Source organism: Pelobates fuscus, chromosome 6 (genome assembly GCF_036172605.1).
Source record: "Pelobates fuscus isolate aPelFus1 chromosome 6, aPelFus1.pri, whole genome shotgun sequence".
Classification (NCBI taxonomy): domain Eukaryota; kingdom Metazoa; phylum Chordata; class Amphibia; order Anura; family Pelobatidae; genus Pelobates; species Pelobates fuscus.
This window is the reverse complement of record NC_086322.1, coordinates 249,134,695-249,157,250: the sequence shown is the minus strand read 5'-3', so window position 1 is coordinate 249,157,250 and position 22,556 is coordinate 249,134,695. Positions and strand designations below refer to the sequence as shown.

The following is a 22,556-nucleotide window of genomic DNA, read 5'->3' as shown; positions in this document are numbered from 1 at the left end:
GAAGTACTGCTGCAGGTAAAATAATATTTTTTTTTAAACTATTGTATAATTAACATTATAGAAACCATTTACAAAAAATAAAATAAAAAAAACATTCAATGGATACTTTTAATATGTTGACATTTTAAAATTTTACATACATCATTTCAGCATAGCGAAAAACAAAAACACAAAATAAAATATCTTAAAGATGCAATATGACAATAATAGATATTAAATGTAAAATTTAAGGCTGGCATACCAATCTAAATAGAGAAATTAATTTGCACTTGGGTAGATGCTGGAGACTATCAGATTAATATCTGCAGAATATGTTTACAACAATCAACCAGAGTAATCAAATGCTATCTTTGGAGTTTCTGGCAATTTGTTCCATATCAAATTGCACACATGGGAAAAAAAGTTACCTGTACAATAAGGTTCTGCACGGAGATGACAAATGCTTCCTTACTTACACAGGATAAATGTGTTCTGAACATGAGAATTAAAAACACCCTTTTATTATGGAGAGAATAATGAACACTGAAATTGTAACAGTTATTGGGTCCTGGATCTGGTAAGATAGTAAGATACATAGTAAGGGCCAGTTCTGAAACATACCGTATACACAACAATGAAGATGTGTAATATTAAAGACTATTTAAAAGTAACACTATGGGCATCAGCACTCTACTTGGTTTTGGCATCATGTAAAAACATTTTGCAGCTTTCTGCAGGTTAACCCCGCCCCACTTAGCTACAAGACAGCTATATTATCTCTTCTAAGAATGCCAGTGGTCTACAGTGCTATTCAACCAATGCATTGTTGAGTTTTAAATCCAGTATAGTGTAAAAGGTTCTTAACTGAAATACTGCAAACAGATTAAACAGTATAACTTCACAAACTGTGCTTGAAATGATAATATATAAATTTAACTTCATTAATAAAAAAGAAAAAAAATGGACTGAGACTGCAATGTTAAAAATAACCAATTTTATAGTCTACTTGCAAAACATAAGTAACAAAACAAAACAAACTTTGGTTGCAGTTCATAGAAATAAGCAAATGGTTGACATTGATATTGTCAAAGCACTTTCGGTTGATTATGTTATACAAACTGTGCTTGATATTTGGGGATCAAAGGGTGGAAACTTGATTTTAAAGTTTTTACAAACTGGTTATATAATGTGGTGCACAAGAGGAAAGTTTCTTATTTTGAACAACATTGAGATCAATTTTCCGTGGATCCATGTGCAGCCAGATTATTCCATAAATTACACACTTCTAATACTATGAATGTTCAAAAACAAATAAAAATATATTTTTGTGTTTAAGGAAAATCACCCACGAAAAAAATAACCTAAGAGCAGATCTTATATACGTTTGAAAACATGCTCTCTTACAAGTATGTTGATGCTGGTTTTATCAGAGAGAAAGGAGGGCAAACCTTATAAAATGGGAAAAGAAAGGGACAAAAATATGAAATATCTATTTGGAGTGGTATAACGTCTGATGCTATCCTTACATGCAACATTAAATAAGTATTAATGGTTTAATACTAATCAAGTGTCCATATTTAGCAGGCACTTAGCGGGTTTTTACACTAAATGCCGAATTCAAATTTATTTATTTTTTACAAATCTGCATTAATTTGGATCAATAATCCTGCATTTGGTTCAGGATCACTGAATTTATGAATAGTTGAATGAATCTCTACTATTTTAAAATGTATCTTAGTGTGAAAAAAAAAAAAAAAAGACAAAAGAACAGCTCAACTGCACAACAGCTGACTGCTAAGGAAAGAGAAGTGTTTTAAGGGTAGAGAGTAATGAAACTGCCCTGCAACTTAAAGCAATTCTAAACTTCAATAACACAGTAGCCAAATATAATAATTATGTTATAACCTGTATGTCTCTATAAAACAAATGTGCACCTCTTTCTCCATGACAAAAGAAATATATTACACTGTTGGGAAGGACACACTACATCAGATAGTCTATACAGATATGATCTCAGGAGGATCAGGTACGGTCAGCTTACAAAGCTGCCCAGTGCCTGCTGCACAGACTGAGCAGACTTCCCCCTCTTTACAATGAAAACTAAGATTTGGTTTATTTCAGAGACAAATCGGAGAGCACCCATATAAATTTACAAACTTTTGTGAATAATAATACATTTAACTTGGTTAAAACAGTCACCATGTTACAGCTGAACTGCAATCACCTACCATTTGGTTGAAATTCACTGTTTAAAGAATAGATTCTTGAGTAGTCAAATCAGATGGGAGTAGTGATGTCACTCCAGTTGTTGAAGACTATGTTTTATTATGATCAGCCAGCTAAAGCACTGTACTCTGCTAGTTAAACTGCACTATCAAAACTGCTATAGGGCAACTCTCCAAGCACCATGACCACTCCATGTGCAGTATTTCAGCATGATATTTAATGCTGCTGCCATCGGTGCAACTCCACTTTAGGCAGCAACATTAGCCAACCTAGAATAAAAGTTCTGGTCTGGCTAGTGTCAAGTCTGTGCATATTCCATGGACAAAGCTTCAATTATTAACCGAGAGCACCAAGATGATTCTCTGCAAAAGTTGGATGCGACCATGCCGGGTGTTAGGAGACTACAAACTCAGTGGGACCAAGGTAAGAAGCAAACTCTTGCAAAATGGATTGCCACTTTACCGGGGGGGAAGGTGCAAGACTAAGAATGCAAAGCCCTGTTTAATCAAGCACAGCAGTGCGAGAATGGGAAGCCTGGCATAAAGCTTGCCTTACTAGGAAAAAAAAAAAAAACGCACAATAGATTGTAGATTATATGCACATCTCAAGACCATAAATCTTTACGAGTGATTAACTAGAAAATAAAAAACAAATAAAAAACAAACAAACAGCAGAATATCAACCTGTAGGCTAAATGTGCACCTAAAACCTTGTAAGTTAAACAAAAAAGATGGACTACCCTGTGAGATTTTCCACCATATTGGATTGATTGACAATTCAGCAAAATTGATTATACTTAGCCAGTCTAACTAGTCTCCTGAAACTGGTGGCTAATCATTGACCTACTGTAGATACATATAGAAAAATGTGTGCATTTACAGATCATATCTACATATCAAAGGACTAATGTCAACAGTTAAACATTCGGTAGTCCACACTGAATGAGCAGTCTGTATATGATTTTGATGTGTCTTAGATGTGTCTATATCATCAACCAGCAAATATTTTTAAAAAGTACATTTGATCATTAAGATGGCCTGTAAGTGAGCAGGTATCTTGCTGATAGAATTAACATTTTGTGAAAAATGGGGGTAGTAACACAAATACATTTTGCTCCTTTTTGTAGGACATGCGGTTCATGCCTCGAGTACTATATAACTAAAAACACTAATTAACAACTTTGTTGTCAGGAGCTGCTTCCAACACAGATTGATCAGAAAAATCCATAAGGAGTTGAAAAAAAAAAAACATTAAAAACAAGAATATTTTGCAGTCTCCTTTTCCCCTTCCTTCCCTTTCTGGTAAGAGAATGTCTGTAGCTCAATCAAGGCAATGACGGTCTTGTATTCCTTTTAAGTTCGAGAAAAAAAAGAAAAAAAAATACACTGAAGAACACTGAAAAATGCAGGAATGCTTCAGGATGGTTAATAGAGGGTTTCAGCATTGCTGCTTCGAGGTCTCTTGATTTTCTCAATGTTTTTAAGAATCATATCATGTAATGTGACCTGAAAAATAAGAAATGGTAAATGGTCGATTACATGTTCTTGTTTGTGTGTAAACAGAGATTGTGAAGGGTTAATGGATGCTATTTTACTAACACATCGTGAGTAGTCTGTATGTTGATAGGTGCCTTTTAGTTATGCCACACATCCAGGATAAGCTTGGGGGAATAGGCCATGGCTGTGAATGTTCAAGATGGTCTGTTCCACTCCTCATGACCATTATGTGAAACGTGCATAGAGTGCTAAGGCACCATTACACAGCTGAAAAGAGACAAGTTCAGCCTTCCTCACATGTTTTTGCTGGTGATCCAAAAGAAGGCAAAAAACCCAGTCTGAAGCGCTTCCAATTTTGCAACAAACTAGGAAAAAAATCCTTCTTGACCCCAAAATGGCAGTCAGATCTCCTTGGATCAAGCAGCTATTACCACACTAATTAGAAATTATATATCCCTGTATGCTATGTTTTTCCAAGTATTTATCCAATTGTTGTTTTAACATCTGTATGGACTGACAAAATCACCTCTTCAGGCAAATAATTCCATATCCTTATAAAAGTTCTTACTGTAAAAAAACAACAACTTTTCTTTGCCTTAGATTAAATCTCCTTACTTCCAGCCTAAATGTGTGACCTTGTACCCCATGCTTATGAATAGATTTCCAGATAATGGATTGTACTGGCCCCATTATTTGTATAATGTTATCATGTCCCCTCTGAGGCGCCGTTTTTCCAAACTAAACAGATTTACATTTTTTAACCTTTCTTCTCAACTAAAATACTCAATTTCTTTTATCAATTTTGTAGCTCGTCTCTGCACTTTTTCTAGTGCCATAATATCTTTCATATTCATGGTGTGGTCTTACTAGCGAAAACCTTATATGCCTTAGCAACTGCAGACTGACATTGCATATTGCTGCCTAATTTGTTGACTAGAACAATTCCCAAATCCTTCTCGAGTGTGGTTATCCCTAAATCACTACCATTTAGGGTGTAATTTGCGCATTCATAATCCTATGCACGGATATCTTTTGATACTTGACCTTGTGCACTAAAAGTTTAGGTTTACACTACTGCATAAGATTCTGGGATTTTTATTTACGCTTAGCAATTCTGCTCACTGGTAGTGGCTTGGCAGATTAATCTAAGGTGATTTAGGGGCTATGCAAACAGCTGCTTAGCTAGTCTTTCATTACCAATGATATGGCTTTGGACTTACATCACACCACCACCCCCCTCCTTGACCAGCTCCTCAGGTGCACCAAGTCAGAGGCATCTCAATGAGAAACCTCTGTTGGTTATTTCCCAACATCCAGGGCAAAAAGGGGTGTACTTACAAAGGCTGCAGACATAATAACTGCAGCTTTTGTGGTCCCTTTTAGACTATACTCCCCATGAATACATGCATACAATGTGTTCATTGGGGGTATAGCTATTAAACTTTGGATTTTTTGTTTTGTTATTTTCTCTGCAAGTGTGGACTGCAATCATCCAGATCTGTTACCATGCTACAATGTTAAGGGAAAATAATTTTGTGAGGATTTTTTTTTTAACTCACGTATTGATTCCTCAGCTCTGATATAATTAGCCGTAAGCTGATATACTCCTTTTCATCTATTTCTGTCACTGTACGCCGATAGTCTTCCTGTAACAACAGAAATGGTTTTAGAAAATTACAAAATTGTATCCCAGGGTTAATCATATCTATTGGCAGTCCTAACAAGTCCTCAATCCTAAAGGGGTAGAGAAGCATAAGGTATATACCAAAATCAATCAGTGAATTAAAGGAACATTATAGCATTAGGAATTCAAACCTATATTTGTATATTTGGTTTAGCCAAGCCTCTCTTGCCAAGGCTCCCAAAGATACACGACAAAGGTGTGATTGCATGCACAAAGACTAGAGACTTTATGTTCAACCATTAAACACAATTAAAAATAAGTTCAATGCCTAATTAACCTAGCATGAAACCATGTAAATGTGACGCAACTTATTATTTTCCAGCGTGTTTATATATTTATTTCCCAGCGTGTTTATATAATCGGTGTAACCTGTACGGATAACTCTACTGTTAAACTTTCAAAAAAAAAAAAAGAGGCTGCTACTCTTGGGAATACATGCAACTACTGTGTACACTTATGCAAACTATATGTTTTACATGCATTAACCCATCACTTTATTTTCTGTACTGAACCATCATATGCCTCAATAAAAATAAAGATTGACAAAAAAAAAAAAAAAAAAATACAGAAGATGTATTCAACCATTAATGGAAAATATATTGTTTTACCTATGTAATGCTTAGTGAATATTCCCCTAGACATACATACATACATACATACATACATACATACATACATACATACATACATACATACATACATACATACATACATACATACATACATACATACATACATACATACATACATACATACATACATACATACATACATACATACATACATACATACATACATACATACATACATACATACATACATACATACATACATACATACATATATATATATATACATACAAACACCAAAATTCAAAAATTTATTTTTCCTGACATTTAGTGGCAGTACAATAGAGATGAACTCTTCCCTCGGGACAAGCATCTGAAATAAATAATTAACATAAAAAGTTCCTTCCCCTTACCAGGTATAAGAGACCAAACCTGCCCTGGGACCTCAGTTCTCTCTTTCTTGTTCCAACAGGAACGGACGGCATCTGGAATGAAATGGTGAGGCACATGGGTTGCTGCCGGGGGATCCAGTCTGATAGCCTCCTGGGTGGAGAGCTGAATAGCCAGCAAGCATCCTGCAGGATTACGGAGCATGTATGGTAAGCCTGCTTTATGCCGAGAGGCGGTCCCTTATGGCAGCAAATCACTGCCCGTCCGAGACGCATGCGCATAACCCGGAGTTCCGACCACGCTATGCGCATGCGCGGTCTGAACTCCCCGAAATGGCGCCAGATTTTAAACATATCTGCCTATTTATGCCGTGCAGATCTTACTGTCAGTATGGAGCTCTGCAGTGAAGGTCTCCCGTGTCACCAGCCCCCCCCCCCACCCCACGGGTTAGAGGTTTTAGAGGTAAAGATTCTTTAGGTCTCTAATCTTTAAAACTCTCTATATTTTTATTTGTTTCTACAAATATTGGACGACTGGTTAATAAAGGCAGACTCAAGGGGCGCTCTAGAATCAGATGTGGCCTATACACTAGAAATCCTGGAAGAACATGGTTGGATTATCAACCTAGAAAAATCACACCTTACCCTTACAAGGTCTATCCGGTTTCTAGGGTTTTTGATCAAGTCAGACACTGTCGAGTGAAAAAAATCTGACAAGAGAAAAAAGAAAGATTTTAATAAAAAACCTTCTTCGGATGTCAGAATGTTCAGTGAGGAAAGCCATGCAGGTATTAGGTCCTCTGACCTCTACAATCCCGGCAGTAAAATGGGCCAGAGCAGAATCAAGGCCCTTACAGTGGGAAATTCTTGTCCAATGGTCAAAGAAGGAAGAAGACTTGGATGCATTAATGAGTATATCAGATCATACAAAAGAAAAACTCTTGGTAGCTAGAGGAAAAAATTTATTTCCTTTGCTCACGGATTATGTCCTGGGCTCAAAGTCATCTAGATTCACATTCGAGGGGTAGACAACGTGGTAGAGGACGATTTAAGCAGATCAAAATGGTCCCAGAACGAGTGGTCTCTCAATCCAGAAATTTTCGCTCATCTGGTGAAGATATTCGGTCTTCCAGTCAAAAGTAAGAGCGTTTGCCTCCCTCTTCAAGGCAGACAGGCCGCTGGTAATGGATGGTCTTTCAATCCGGTGGGAGTTTCCCCTTGCTTACATTTTCCCCCAGTAAGCCTTGTCCCAAGGATTCTGCAAAAGGTAACATCAGATCAAGCTCACATTCTGGCCATAATACCGTACTGGCAAAACCGCAGCTGGTTCTCTTTTAAAGAAGATGGCTTTAAAGTAATGGATTCTCCTGGTAACACCGGATCTTCTGGAAAACGAGGGAATTCCAGTAGTTATTGAACATGTTCAGGTTGACAGCTTGGCTGCTGCACGGCTAATTCTGCATGATAGGGGCATTAAAGAAGAGAGGTTTCAGTTACTGTTAAATTCTACCACTTCACTGGTGCATATCTCATCGTTGCATAGGATCCTCTCCTTCTACTGATACTATCCTTCATTTTTTGCAAGATGGTCTTGCTCAAGGTTTTAGTCTGTCTACCCTCAAAGTCCAAGTTTCCGCTCTCAGTCATTTTTTGGTAAAAAAAATTGGGCTTCTAATCCTCTCATTAGGAGATTTTTTAAAGCTGTAAGACTCGTAAATCCTCAAAAGAAAATTTGTTTTCCCTCTTGGGATTTGTCTTTAGTTTTGAGATCTCTGTGTACTCAGCCTTTCAAACCCTTGTGTGGTGGAACGAACCTCGCCACTGTGAACTGGAGAAGCCTGGTTGCTAGCCTCCTGCCCTGCGACTATGGCCCTGGGGTGTATCAACCCTGTAAGAAGGGTATTTGGGCACAATGGATGTTTATATGCTGTTCTTGGCCCTTTAAATACTGTGGAGCAGTATTACAACTTTTAAATGGTCACTTCGGATGCAGTCGAAGTCGTCGAAGTAGCCGCCATTACAGTCGAACACGTGGCGGCGGCCATTTTAATCCAGTCGAACGCGGTGAGCTGTACCTTCACCTACCCTTCGACACTGCGGCTGGAGACTAAGTCCCGTTCGAAGATTCGAACACACGTTCGAACGGGACTTTGTCATTTCTGGGTGTAAAATAGACCTCTGGTAGACAATATAACAACGGAAACAACCCCGGTTTCACTTCGACACTTCGACAGAAGTCGAAGTGCGTTCGACGATTCGAACGCCGCCTTCGGATGGGACTTTGTTATTTTCAGGGCAGAAATAGACCGACCGCACAGCCTGAATCTGTGGAACTGTTTTGCGCATGGAAATGTGCCTGTGGTCGGTCACAAAGGACTTCCGACTACCTTTTGAACTAATGGAAGGATTTGCATGATTTTTGAGTATGTTCATATTTCAAGTGTGCTGATTAATAATGTGTTTTTTTTTTTATTAAGATTGAATTATAGTTTTAAAGTTATAAAAATGTATAAAAATATATAAGTTTTAGCTTGGAGATAATTGAGGAGATGCAGTGAGAAACTCAATTATCTCCCAAGCAGAGGGGAGGGAATATGTGGGATGTAACCGATAGTTGATTGGTTAATGCCTAATTGTCTGTGGGCGTCTCCCTTGCAGGGGAGCACTGCATAAAAGCGGAGTACCTGCCATTAAACCGGAGTTCCTGTTTTAACCCTCAAAGTGAAGTGTTGTCTCATTCTTGGGGGAGGATTTATTGTATGCTGTTCCAGTTTGACTGCTAGGAGTGTAAACCTATTCAAATGGTTTCCTATTCAACTGTCTACAGCATTCATATGCTTGAGAGGATTTATATGCTTCTTCGGTTCGGTGATTGTGGTGTCTGCCAGAGTGCTTGGAGTCCTCAGGAAACGCTAGGAGCATCCTTTAACGGAGGTAACCAGTCGGGGTGCCAGGCGATCCGTTACACTTTGGAAGAAGCTTCATTGAAGAATCTGTCCCTGAAGACCGTGTTTTTGATGACCATTACTTCGGCTAAGAGGATAGTGGAACTCCATGCCCTTTCTTCCTCTCCTGACTTTACAACATTTCTTCCGGATAAAGTGGTTATGTACCCTAATCTTTCCTTTCTTCCGAAAGTCATCTCCTCCAAGGTTATCAACCAACCTATTTTTCTTCCTTTCTTTAACCCCTTAAGGACCAAACTTCTGGTATAAAAGGGAATCATGACATGTCACACATGTCATGTGTCCTTAAGGGGTTAATGGTCCATCTATGCCAGATTGGGAATTTGATTGGAGCCAACTAGATGTTGGTAGGTCTCTGAAAAACTACTTGGACCGCTCCTCTGCGTATATGATGACTGATCATCTATTTGTGAATTTCTTTGGAAAATTTAAAGGCCAAGTTGCCTACAAGGCCACTTTGGCAAGATGTCTGGTGGATACTATTAAATTGGCTTATTCTACCTCGAATCACATTCTACTAGAGCCATGGCTGCCTCTTGGGCCGAAAAAGAGTGTGCCTCTCTGGAAGATATATGCAAGGCGGGCTACCTGGTCTTCTTTCAACACTTTTGTCAAACATTACGGGCTAGACGTATTCTCTGCCTCTGATGCTGATTTTGGGCACAAGGTGTTACAAGCTGTTATTGCCTAAATTCCCACCCTTACTCTGGGATCTCGATATATCCCAATTGTACTGCCACCATGTCAGGAAAAACTGTAATTTTACTCACCGTAAATTCATTTTTCCTTAATATGGTGGCAGTACATCAATCCCTCCCTTTATGTATATATACATATATAAATTTTTTGGGTGTTCTATGGATTCACTGAGGTGTTCTTGGTACGTACTGAGGTCACAGGCTGGTTTGGTCTCTTGTACCTGGTAAGGGGAGGAACTTTTTATGTTAATTATTTATTTCAGATGCTTGTCCCGAGGGAAGAGTACATCCCTATTGTACTGCCACCATATTAAGGAAAAATGAATTTACGGTGAGTAAAATGACAGTTTTCTCACCGCTCCTGGGTGGTAGTTTGAGGGTTCTGCGCATATATAGGAACACACACACATATACATATATATATTTATTTTATATTACAGGGTGTCAGTCTTATGTCCTGCTTTCTACGTCTGTATTTCTTATTACTAGTTAAAAGTATATACTGTATACATGGCATGAAAGACTGAATGGTCAGTAGCCCTGATTATAATACAAAATACTCATTCTTTGGAAGGGTTAACCTTGCATTTTTTTTTTATACATACAGTATTTTTCTCTTCTTGTGCTTGTGTGCCTGACACCAGTTATCACTATTTTTTATAAACATCCTGCACTTGAAGAAAAAGAACATTCTTTCTAAGCACATGCAATCTTTAATTGGGTTCCTAAAGCAAAGACTGTCATGTGCATCAGTTAACAGAATACTAACAGCAATACGTAATGTTATATGAAAAATGATACTTCTTGTTCTAATACTCCTATGATTGGTTACTTTTTCCGTTGATGAATACACCCCTAGACAAACTGTGTTTTATAGATATGATGTACGACGCATTACATTTTTTAATGCTTATTGATAATCCATCTGAACTGGTGTGACTTCTTTGAGTATTCCCAGCAGCTGAGTTTACACAGACAAGGAAAGCATAAATGTGTTAGTGCATAAGTCTATGGCTGCGTAAGGGTTTATGAGACCCTGTGGTGATTTTAAGCCTAGCAACCATTAAAAAGGACAGTAAGCAACAAAACCACATCTTTAGTCATGGTTTTGTTTGGAGCACAGAGGCTGTCCACTTTCTTGGACAATTTAAAACATTGCTCTTACTGAGACATATCAATGTTTATATTTGTCCAAAAACCATGTCTATTGGTTTTCAGGCAGTAGCATGATGCCACTGAACATATGCTTTAACATTAGAGTGCTCTATTAATGATCATGATATGCAAAGAAAATTAAGATATATGAAGTTATTCATTCTCCAAATCATTTCAACATGTGACAGCTACATTGCTGTGACACTGTGAATGCTGGATGAGGCCCATAGCCTGGAAAATGTAAATTTGTGTTTCAATACATTGTTCCGTTTAACATGTGCCAAACAACAACATTAAATGGGCAAATGATTTCCAGACTGACTAATGCAAATTCTGTTCAAATTTTGAAGAACAGGCGCTCATTGATTGGCTGAGAGGGATCCGCTCACGTTCTCTGCCATTCAATGAAAATCAGGATCTACCATGGCTTCTGCAGCTCTGCAGAAGCCAGACGTCAAATCTGAGTACTAAGGAAATAAAGAACCCTGTAGGATCCAAGTATCAAAACAACTATAATGGAGTGGTTATGATGGTTGGAGTAACCCATTAATGTCATTTTTCATACAATGCTTCAGCTGGTAATACACTTTCTTTTAAAATGTATATTAAAGATCTAGCAATTGATGTTACAATCCAGCATTGGGAGAAATGTATCAAAATCATCTGTTCTAAAAATGAGTCATAAAGTAGTAAAACATGAGGGCTATCACCGTGAGAGTGAGAAGAACAAAAAGGCAAAAGGGTGACTGGACTCCATTTTCAATTTTTGCATCACTTATTATAATAAAAAAACACTTCACTATATTTTCTGCATGTTTATTGAGTAAGAAGAGCATGGATTATAACAATGTTAGGTAGGGAGCCATGATTGAGGGACTCCCAGGGTAGATGTGGGGATTTCTGAATATAATTGTATGGAGACCTCGCATGTACATATTTATAAAATTAAGGTGATAACAAAATGTTCTATTAAGATACACAGATGTGAAAAAAAACCCAATTGGGACAAGTTCACAAATTCACCCCTTAATAACTGAATAAAAAAATAACCAAGAGAATCTTTGTATCTAATTAAGAAACAAATTAACACTTTCTTCAGTTGTTCAAATGTGATCATTTACTTTAATGCAAAAACAGGCATGGTACTCAAAACCAAAAACAAACATTTTAATGAAACAGACAAATGTACAGCAATGCATAGAAAAATCAGTATATAAACAGCCTTACAATATGACACATGAGCATTTACACATGGTTACTCACCACATGGGGATATTTGGCTATTTTAGACACCAATTTTGCTCGAGTTATGTAATATCTGCAATGGAAAAATAAATAAAAAAATAAAATAAATATGAGTTCAAGTACAAACTTACGTTTGGTCATTTGGTAGTCCTTCTGAAATTGGAATTCACCTATCAAAATGTCAATGTATGTAGAAAACTGTAGCTGGTAATGTCACAAACGCACCCTACTTCAAGAGTGCGCGTGACGTAATTGTGGTGGTGAAAGGGTTAAAGTTCACTATTTGTCTGCACTAGACCGGAAAATAATGACAGAATCCCACTTAACACCACCCACACTTTAACATAATAATATAACTATTACTATTTTAACGCTGCCACCACCAAAACTATTTATAAATGGGCTGCCCCCAGCTAAATCAATAATAAAAACCCACCAAATACAACTTGGCACAATATCTAAGCAAATGCAAAATACTAATTAGTCTCTTCAGGTAACGTGATTCTTAATCAGACAAAGGTAGAACTTAATAAAGGAATATTTATTAAGAGCAAAAAAAATTGTCACAGTGCAAACAAAAATATAGATGAAAAAACGAATTATTTACACCAACAACAGATAAAAACAAAAGGGATTAAATAACAGAAGTCCTAAACACTCACTCACTTAGGTTTTCAAAGTAAAACTTCTGCCTAGTAGGTCTCCGGCACGGAAGATGGTGACTTACTCAAAACTAGATTTTGGCCCAAAGCAAGTACACAGACATTTCAGTATCATTGGATATCTACCACACCTGGTCAAGAGGTGGAGTTAAGACATATCTATAGAGATAATGATTGTCCACCCCCTTGTGTTCCAGACCAATATAAATCCAAATGGAAACATTTGGTTCTATCTTCTCTTATGTACCGGCCACAGAAATAATAATTGCATCTACTTATTTGTCATTATTTTCCCATTCTATAGATATTTTGCACACCGTACTTGCGACCCAATATGTCTGACATCACAATTCCTTCCAATCATGTTTGGGCTTGTCACATTCCAAATGTAAAAGAAATGAGGCTTAATTATTATCATGTGGGTAAATGTTAATGTTTTTTTTCTTTTAGATATGATACTGGAACAAGGCTAATGGCCATTAACATATCAAAGAAATCCACTCATTAATTAAAAGGTAGAGGTCATATGGCTGAAGAGACAGGCTACTTATGTGCAACTTCTCACACCTTACAGAGCCTTTGATTAATTCACAGGCTCCATCCATATGGTAAAACCCTTTTCACATACCAATGCAAATTCCATTACCCCATCTGTCATCTGACCTGTGTGGGGGATTCCAGCTCCAAAAAGAATTAAGGCTTAAAAAAAAAACCAAAAAAAAACCTTCTGACCTTCCATACAATCAAATTAACCTATTTTGACATTGACAATACCAGCTCTACCAGGCAGGCAGATCATTAATGCACAATATTCCATAGTGCAATAATGAATTATGCCATTTGCAATACCTTGGGTTGTCTACTTTTGCAAATGGTATGCCATCGTGGGGGAAATTCTCATTCCTGGGCTACTGTACAGTCTCAGGCAACGTAACCAATCTGGCAAATTTCAATGTGAAAAAACTGAGAAATGTAACATGCTATATTTGACCCTGTAACTTCCCAACACACCATGAAACCTGTACATGGGTGGTACTGTTCTACACGTGAGACATTGCTGCAAATTGGTGTTGTTGATGGAGGGTCCTCATTCCTCCTAGAATGTGATCTGGTATTGTGGACGTGCCTTTGGATGTGTCCATTGTGGGGTGTAGGGGGGCATTGAAGTCTCCTCGCATTACGATTGTGCCTTCTCCAAATGTTTCCAGGGTTCTGAGGGCAGAGGCCAGGAACGTTCTCTGGCCCTTATTCAGGAGGTACAGGTTTGCGAGTGTGGAGTTGCCCATCTTCCCTTTGAGGAAGATGTATCTGCCTTCCGTGTCCCTTTCTTCTGCTTCCAGGTGGAACTGGATGTCTGCTGAGAATAGTATGGCCACTCCCTTAGATTTAGTCCAGGGATTATGCGCGTAATGGCCAATGGGGTAGTATTTGTTGGAGAACTTCGGGGCCTGGGGTGCGTGGAAGTGGGTTTCCTGGAAGAAGGCTATCGACACTCCTAGTGCTCTGAGCTCCCCTAATGCTCTGACCCGTTTGTGAGGGGTGTTGAGGCCCCTTGCGTTGTTCGTGTAGAGTTTGATGTGGTCAATTTGTGTTCGCCCGCGTAGAGGGTGCAGGGAGCAGGGGGGGCGAGCCCATGTTTTGGGGGTTTCATCTGGGATGGGACGGTTGGTGGGCCGGGGTGGGCAAGGGCAAAGGGGGAAAAGTTCAGTAGGAGAGGGGGGGGGGGCCCGATGGGTAGTAGAGTGCGCGAGGTGGGGCAACGAGTATAGGTGTTGGTGACTCGTCGAGGTAGCGGTAGTAAGGGGTGATATGCCGGTGATATGCCGCTGGTAGGTGGAAGTCTGGGGGTGTTGTCTCCCCTGTCCACCTAACATGTCGTTGGCAGTGTACCCATGGGGTTGGGGGCGCCGGTGGGAGGGTAGGTCGCCCACTAGTGACTTCTCGCTGGGCGGTGTGTCACGTTTGGTCCTCATCCGGCCCCCGCTGCCCCTAAGTTTTGAGGTGTAGGGTGGTGTGGCACCCATCGAGGGGACTGCCGTGTGTGTTGACAAAGATGCGTGTGAGCGGGTTTCTGTGTTGTCCCTTCCATGGTTTGTATCATATAATACGTATGATGAGGGTGAGTTAGGGTTTAGGAGAGAACATCATGCAGGTTATGAACACGCAGTGATTTACATTATATAAGAAGACATTTGTAACATTCAAAAACATTTTAACTCAACCAGTTCGTGCAGTTTGTACAGTTTGACAGTTTAACCATTCCCTTGTGGTGTGTGGGTCGTCCAGTCTCATTCTTCCTGAGGTTATGTCCTGTGGGTCACTCGAGGTCTCAAGGTGCTCAGTCAGGTAGGAGAGGAAAGGGGGGAAAGGTAGGGGACTTAGATGCCATCTTGGTCTCGTCGTAAGTTGTACGTCTTCTGTTTCGTGTCGGCGGGTGTTCATTGCTCAGTGTAAGATTCTTCCGTATAGTCACGTATGAGTCTGTGTGTCCGGCATAGTCTGTTGTCGTCCATGGTCGTCAGTTGGCATGGTTTGTCGGGAAAGCCTAATCTGTAGGGTTCGTGCGTGATCAGTGCAGAATAGCTCGTCTGTCAGTGTTGGGAGCGGGCGGTTGTCGTTGGCATGGTCAGGTTATGGTTTGGTCATCTGAGGGTTTCCCCAGGCTGTGTTCAGTCGTCTTTGGTAGCTAATAGTCTCAGTGTCACGGAGTAGTTACATTTTCTGTTCCCTTAGTTGGGGTAGCACCTAGCGGTTGTATACCAAAGTGTAGGCCTATGGCTGTGTCGTCGACATAGGCTTAATTTAGCCTTGCTTGTACAATACCAGTGTCCCTGATGTCTGCGACGCTATTTTGTCGCCCGTATGTGATGTGTAGTTATATGTCGTGGCGTCTCTCTTGTGTGTTTGCTTTTACTGTTTAGCACCCACAGATTATACAGAGGAGTACAGACAAGTAGCATCGTCTTCAGTGTGTCATGGCTTGAATTAGGCATTGCGGACCCCACCGCGTCTAGTACAATTGGTATTCGACCTTGCAATCAGAGCCTGCTGTTTGTATATCAGAGCAGCGGCATGGAGTAAGAGTCTCGGCTCTAGCATTGCATTTGTGATTGAGCATAGTGCGAATGTCACTGGTGTCCGCATGTACAGTATATCGCCATCGTGTAGTGTGTGGCTAGGTGTCGTGCTGGTGTGAGTGTGGGTGTGCCATGTGTGGTGAGTTTAGGCTTGTGTCATCTTGCGTGTGGTCTTATGTAGTGCGTGTAGCTAGTGTTGTCTGGAGGGGTTGAGGCCCCCAGTTTTGTTCTTGCGCTTTCAGAGTTTTTCTTCTTCATCTTGGGAGAGTCCATCCTGTATCAGCGTCAGTCCCTCTTATCGGTTGCTGGTGGGGGGGTTCCCGTACAGTGTTGGAGTTTGCTTGGTGAGAGTTCATGCTGCCACCGGGTATGGGGGATGAATTCAGTCCCTTGTCGGGCGGCTTGTGTGAGGGCTGGTGAGTGCACTGTAGAGGTTTGCTGGTGGTCATGGCGGTGTTGTACGTGAGTCCTGGGCGGATTGTGTAGTTGTCTAGGCCTGTGCTTCCTCTAGTCGTGCTTGGTCGTACTCCGGTGGGTCAGCATGAGGAGAAAGAAAAAAAAAATTGTAAAAGAGTTTTTAAGAAAAAAGAGGGGGGGGTGGACATCGTGTTCCCGTTGAAAATGTCTGCGTGAAGTCCTCGTTTACCGCTCAGGCGAAATTGGTGGTATTATTCTTCGGGTTCCGTTTGCTGTAGAGTGGTAAGTTCGGCGTCTGGACCTTGCTGGACGTTGCAGCGGGTTGGCCTTCCTGTGAAGCGTTCGTTTACCGGGCAGTTGGTCCAGTCTATGATGGGGTCTTGCGGGAGGTCTAAGGCCTCTTGGAAGGCCTGTACGTCCTGTGGCATTCTTATTGTGGCTTCAGTGTCGCCTCGTCTGGCAGTAAGGGCGAATGGGAATTGCCAGCGGTAGCGTATTTGAGCCTCCTGCATGGCGGCGGTTACGGGCCGTAGCGCTCTTCGGGCCTGTAGGGTGAGGTGGGATAGGTCATTGTATAGTTCGACCGTCTGCCCTTCATGCCTCCAGGATCTCTCCGCTCGGGCTTTCCTCATTATTTCTTCCTTAAGTTGGAAGTCTGGTATGTGGCAAATTATATCCCTGGGAGGGGCGCCCGGTGGAGGTTCTGGCCTCAGGGCCCTGTGAGCTCTGTCTATGGGAATGCAAGCGTCCCTGGGCCTGTTAAGAATCCGGTTAAAGAGTGGTAACAGGATGGCCCTAGCGTCTTCTGGGGTGTCTGTTTCCCTGCAGCCTCTTACCCGTATATTGTGCCTGCGGCTGCGATTGTCCAGGTCTTCAACATGTAGGCGTAGATCCTGTATCTGTTTAGCTTGTGTATTCGTGGCTGCGACTGCAGGGCAGGGTTTACAGTGCTGTGATGGAGGTGCCTAGTGCAGAGATCTCCGTGTGCAGCGTGGTTTTAACCTCTTCTAGGAGGGAGTGGAAATCCTCCTTCTTGGGCAAGGACGCATACAGGGCATACCAGTCTGGTGTTGGTGGGGCAGCCTCTTTGATTCCTGTGCTGGGGCCTTCTTCCGATAGCGTGGAGCTTGGTGAGGAGGGCGCCATGTTGGATGTCTCCTCCTGCGTGAAAAAGTCGCCCGGGGTGTTCAGGTAGCTTCTGATTGAGGGGTGCGGGTTGTTTCCTTGTGTTCTCGCCGTGGAGGGGGGTCATTTGGGCTTGCTTGGTGCGGCCATATTGCGCTGTTTAGGTGTGATTTGGGGCAGTCGGGAGCGGAGAGATTAGGCGGCCATTCTCTTTCGGGGCCAAGCCACGCCCCAACATTTTTGTATTTTATTCTTATTTTGTCCCATTTTTTTATATTTTATTCATATTAAATTATGTTTTATACCTAAATATGTGATGTTAAATGAAAGTCCTGTTTCCCCTGAATAAAATTATATATAATAAGTGTGGGTGCACATAATATGGAAGAGGTGAATTATGCCTGAATAGACATATAGCGCAATTTCAAGTTTTTGTTTACGTTTTGTGTTGATCACAACGTGTACATTTGGCTCAGTCCTTAAGTGGTTAAATATGCATATAAAATGGAAATAAAAACCACTTATACAGACAGAAATCCGAATGTTTGGAGGAATATTATACTCTCTCCAGTTTTCAGAATAGAGAAGAGTAATTGCTCATTATTCATATATTCAATGGTGGCATTTAAGGTGTATGGTTTAGTGTATTTTGTCACTTATACGGACAAACATATGCATGAAAAATATATATTTGCCATCATTACAGGGTGAGTAATATAGCCCAATACATACCAAAACCAAACAGAAAATAGGAAAAAAAAAAAGGATATAAATCCCTATCCGTGACAAATAATTAACCACCAATTAAACCATTAGCGTGGCCAGCCTCACGACTAGCCATTGTAGAGATACTTTCAACATATTAAGAACACCCCATGAATAAACGTAGGAAAATAAAAATTAAACCTACTAATACCCCCTAATATCAAAGGTAAGCACACAAAATAGGATGAGTAGGAATAAAACGCATTTAGAGTCTGGAAGAATTGTGCAGATCACAATTTTAGAGTTAAGAGTTATAAAAACTTAACGTAGCAAGCTTATTACAGTCCAGATATCAAAATGTTTGCAGTACACCATGGCTTAATCTTTGGATATCGCCATGTGAAAAAGCTGCAAGCAAAGCTGCAAGATATATCTGCACCGAGGGAATGTGCTATAACTAGAAAAAAATTATAATAGAGGATTCAACAAAAATTAAATCCTACATATAGAGGCATACATAATTGCACATACATTTAAAAAAATATATATCCCAAACTCTACACCTCTGGAAATGAAGTATTTTGGAACGTGGTGTGGTATTTTGGGCTGCAAAGGCCACTCTAGGCCTTTGCAGCCCAAAATACCACAATAATAATAAGTGAAGCTGAATTACCAATTCCACTGCATAACATTTATGGCCTACATGTGTGATAAAAATCAAACCAACTGCTGGTTTACACAATGTCCGAACTCCTCTAGGTGTGATTGAGATGCCAACATCTCGCTCTAAAGCCATGCCTCTGTGCACAGCACATACTGACTAATGGAAAACTGATAAAGTCAGTTTGATCTGATTGTAGCACCATTGTAGTGGGTACAGCTCATTTCAAAATGGAAACAAAGAAATCAAATATAAAACTGTCCTCATATATAGTAGCCATTTGAGCTTATTTTAGAGCATAGGCCTGGTCTAGCTTCTCCAGTGATAACTATAATAATTTTGCCCTGCTGGGCTACGCAGCAGACCCTTGTGGTGTAAGACAGGGTATTTCAATAAATTGGTGAAGTAAAAAAAAAAAAAAAAAAAAAAAAAAAATCAAACCATGAAAATACAGAAACCTGGTTTGATTAAAATATAAATTACCTCTTAAAGGAGGACAAACTGGAAGTGAATATTCTAGTTTTAGCCCAACTCACTGAAGTTGGCTGACAATTCCCAATTCAATTACCAATCTAAGAAACATGGCCATGCTGGAAGATTATATCAATTTGATGTGACCCAGGGAAAGTGAGTGGAGGTTATTAAAAGAAACTAGGAAAAGGAAATGCTCACTCTGGACATAACGTAAAAATAAAAAGCTGTGTTTTTCTAATATCAGGAAGTCTGGGTTTCATACTAGACAGAAATACACATCCTAAAATTGTTATATGTATAGTCTAAAATATAAACTTGGGAAAAAAGAAACAAAAAAACATTTGATTGCTTCAAGGGAGGAACTACACCTATTATCCAAAGCACAGCTAAGATGGAACTTTGAAATCCACAGAAGGGCTCACAAGTTGCTGCTTGAATGCTCAGAGGCTGACTTGGTAACAGTCATAGAAAAGAAAGAGATAGACTCTAAGACAGCCTAGTGCACAAGTACCAGAATCCTTCCTTTTCACCTGACTTGAATCTGACAAATCAGAAATGTGAAAAGGGGAATCAATTAAATGTAGGTGCAACTCAAGTGTATTAGTAGATAACAATGTAACCCTTATAAAACCAGGCCAGCACATAAAAAAAAAACCAGTTCATCCATAAAAGTCCTGGAATTCGATTTAAGATACACCTTTCATAAGTAGAATAAAACTAGATCCAAAATTTAGATGATTTACAGGAAGGTAAATTGTCAGTCTAACAACTCTGGCCTTAATGCTGCATCAACTATGTTATATGAGTTATAATCTCAAGGGTAAGATATTTTACATCATTAAACCATTTCCTGCATCAATAGCAGGAGATCTGATACTAATTAAACACAACTGTGGATAACCATAGGTTAAAATAAAATTCCACCAGTAATTTATATTGGCAGCAAATAGAGTTAAAACAACCATGATAATGGGCAAACTATAGAGGAATTCACTTTGTCCAAGGAAAACCCAAACTTTTAGATAATAAAGCTTATTTGGGTAGGTCCCTCTTCACCTACCGTTCCTGTATGTCAAAACAGTTTTTGTAGGATTGTTTGAGTTGACTTATTGTACAGTGTCACAGAATATGTTGCACTATATGCATAATTGTAATTGAATCTGTGAAATTTTCAATCAGGGATATTTCTCCCATACACCCAGTACGTATACCTTAACAGGTCTCACTAGTGCTTTAACTGAAACAAGTGTCTAAAGGCAAGAAAAAAACAAAACAAAAAAAACACACAGGTGGTCTGAACACTGCCCACAAACATGCAGTAAGGCTGAACATAGGTGGGCCTGAGCATTGCACACAAATGGACATTTGGGTTGTACATAGATGGTTAATGTGCACCAAAACATAAGATAACGTGCACATGCATTGGCTGTGTACATTCCTTTTCTGTTATTAGAGACACAGAACAACCTGTACATGTGTTCCACAATGTGGTTGGCTTTCACAGGCATTAGAGGAAGCCCAGCCTTTCTGCAACACTCAGACCAGCATACGCAGGGTACAGCCTTTTCCTTCGTAGATATGCCAGCCTTGGAAATTGCCTTGAATTTTCGTACAAGCTTGCTGACACAAACCACTATGTACTTACCTTAAACGTGCTTCTGCCTTCTATTTGGATAACGAGGCTATAAGAAATTGGTTGCCTAATTGTCTCTGTTTGTTGGACAAATTGGCGGAACCCACAGAGGCTAATGCGGACTGCACCTGGCAGACACATATCCAAATAAACTTATTTAGGAAAGAAAGAGAGACTATTAAGATGAAAGCTATAGGTCTCACCCTAATAAGCCACTGGTGTGCTAGAGGGCTGGTGAGAGCACCCTGCTAACTAACCTCAAACACATCCGGTGGCCAGGTAGTTACTGCTGGGTTTAAATATCCTCTCATTAGGCACCAGATTCAAGAGTTTTCACAAGGTGCCGACATCACTTTGTGCACGTGCATAGCATTCTGCGATCCGTAAGTGGAATGCAAGAACACCTCATTGTGTTGTCAACATATGGAGCCTGCCAGCTGTGTGTACAGATGCACATTCACCTCTTCCATCACCCGGCACGGATTGGGCGGAATGATAAATGAGTGAAATACAGGAGCCCGTTGTGTGTTCATATCCTGTGATAATTGAAGGACAAGCAAACCTTCAAAAGGAAGACGGAGCCATCTAGGAGCCGCAGTCCCCTCACCACGTCTATCCAAAACACAAAAAAAGGTGAATAGCTTCACCAATTCTGCCAAGGGAAGGCAGAGCACTGCTACCTGACCTGACTCTCGCGAGGACAGGCAAATACTGGAGAGCTCAGGGTGGAGTTGCCCTTTATAAGGCTAGGAGGGGAGGAGACTGGAGTTGGGGCTGCATTTTGTTTCAACCTTTTCAATGCTACCTGTCCTGTGAGAAATGGGCAACTACATCCCACTTGTCATGACTGCCGCTTGGAAAATTATGCTTCAAAATTCCACTGGTGCCCCCTATTGAGGTTGTATAAGAGTATAATTTAATTAATGCACTTAGGTAGCTTGCAGTAGCTTTTTACTTTCTTTTTTCCCTCCCTTTTTCTTTTTTGCTCACCGTTTCCGTTTTCAAATATATAAATTCCTATCCCAGTTATATGCGCATATCACCCTACTCAAGGGTTAGGATTAGATTTGTATTGACTATAGATCTTGTATTATAGTTTAAACATTCTCAGAGGTAAATTATTTCTTTATAGAAGTTTCAACTATTACTATTTCCTATCAAGAATTTAACAGAATCCCAATTCAGTGCTGCATACTCATACTTTGGTTGGCTATTACCTTGTTGTAAAGAGGACTTTAGAGCAGTTCGAGCTGTTTACTGCAATGGCTATCTTTAGTGTATGACGTTTTTGCCACAAATCCCCCAAGTTCCAATCTCTGTTGCGGGTGGGTTAATGGAGTCTGTGACCGATTGTGCAAACGGTCTGCTTTACAGATTCCCCTTTTCTCTTTCCTC

At 40.1% G+C, this 22,556-nt stretch overlaps 1 protein-coding gene across 2 annotated transcripts in view; it reads right to left on the bottom strand.

Moving 5' to 3' along the window:
• Nucleotides 1-1,727: 1,727 nt before the first annotated feature.
• PSME3 (proteasome activator subunit 3) overlaps nt 1,728-22,556 on the bottom strand; it is a 50,205-nt gene continuing 29,376 nt past the window's right edge. For both annotated transcript variants that reach the window (XM_063458919.1, XM_063458920.1), the window contains exons 9-11: nt 12,426-12,480; nt 5,261-5,347; nt 1,728-3,710 (exon numbers count right to left, since the gene is read on the bottom strand). In XM_063458919.1, the coding sequence (XP_063314989.1) occupies nt 3,630-3,710; nt 5,261-5,347; nt 12,426-12,480 (223 nt within the window). In that variant the 3' untranslated portion in view covers nt 1,728-3,629. The remainder of the gene's footprint in view (nt 3,711-5,260; nt 5,348-12,425; nt 12,481-22,556) is intronic.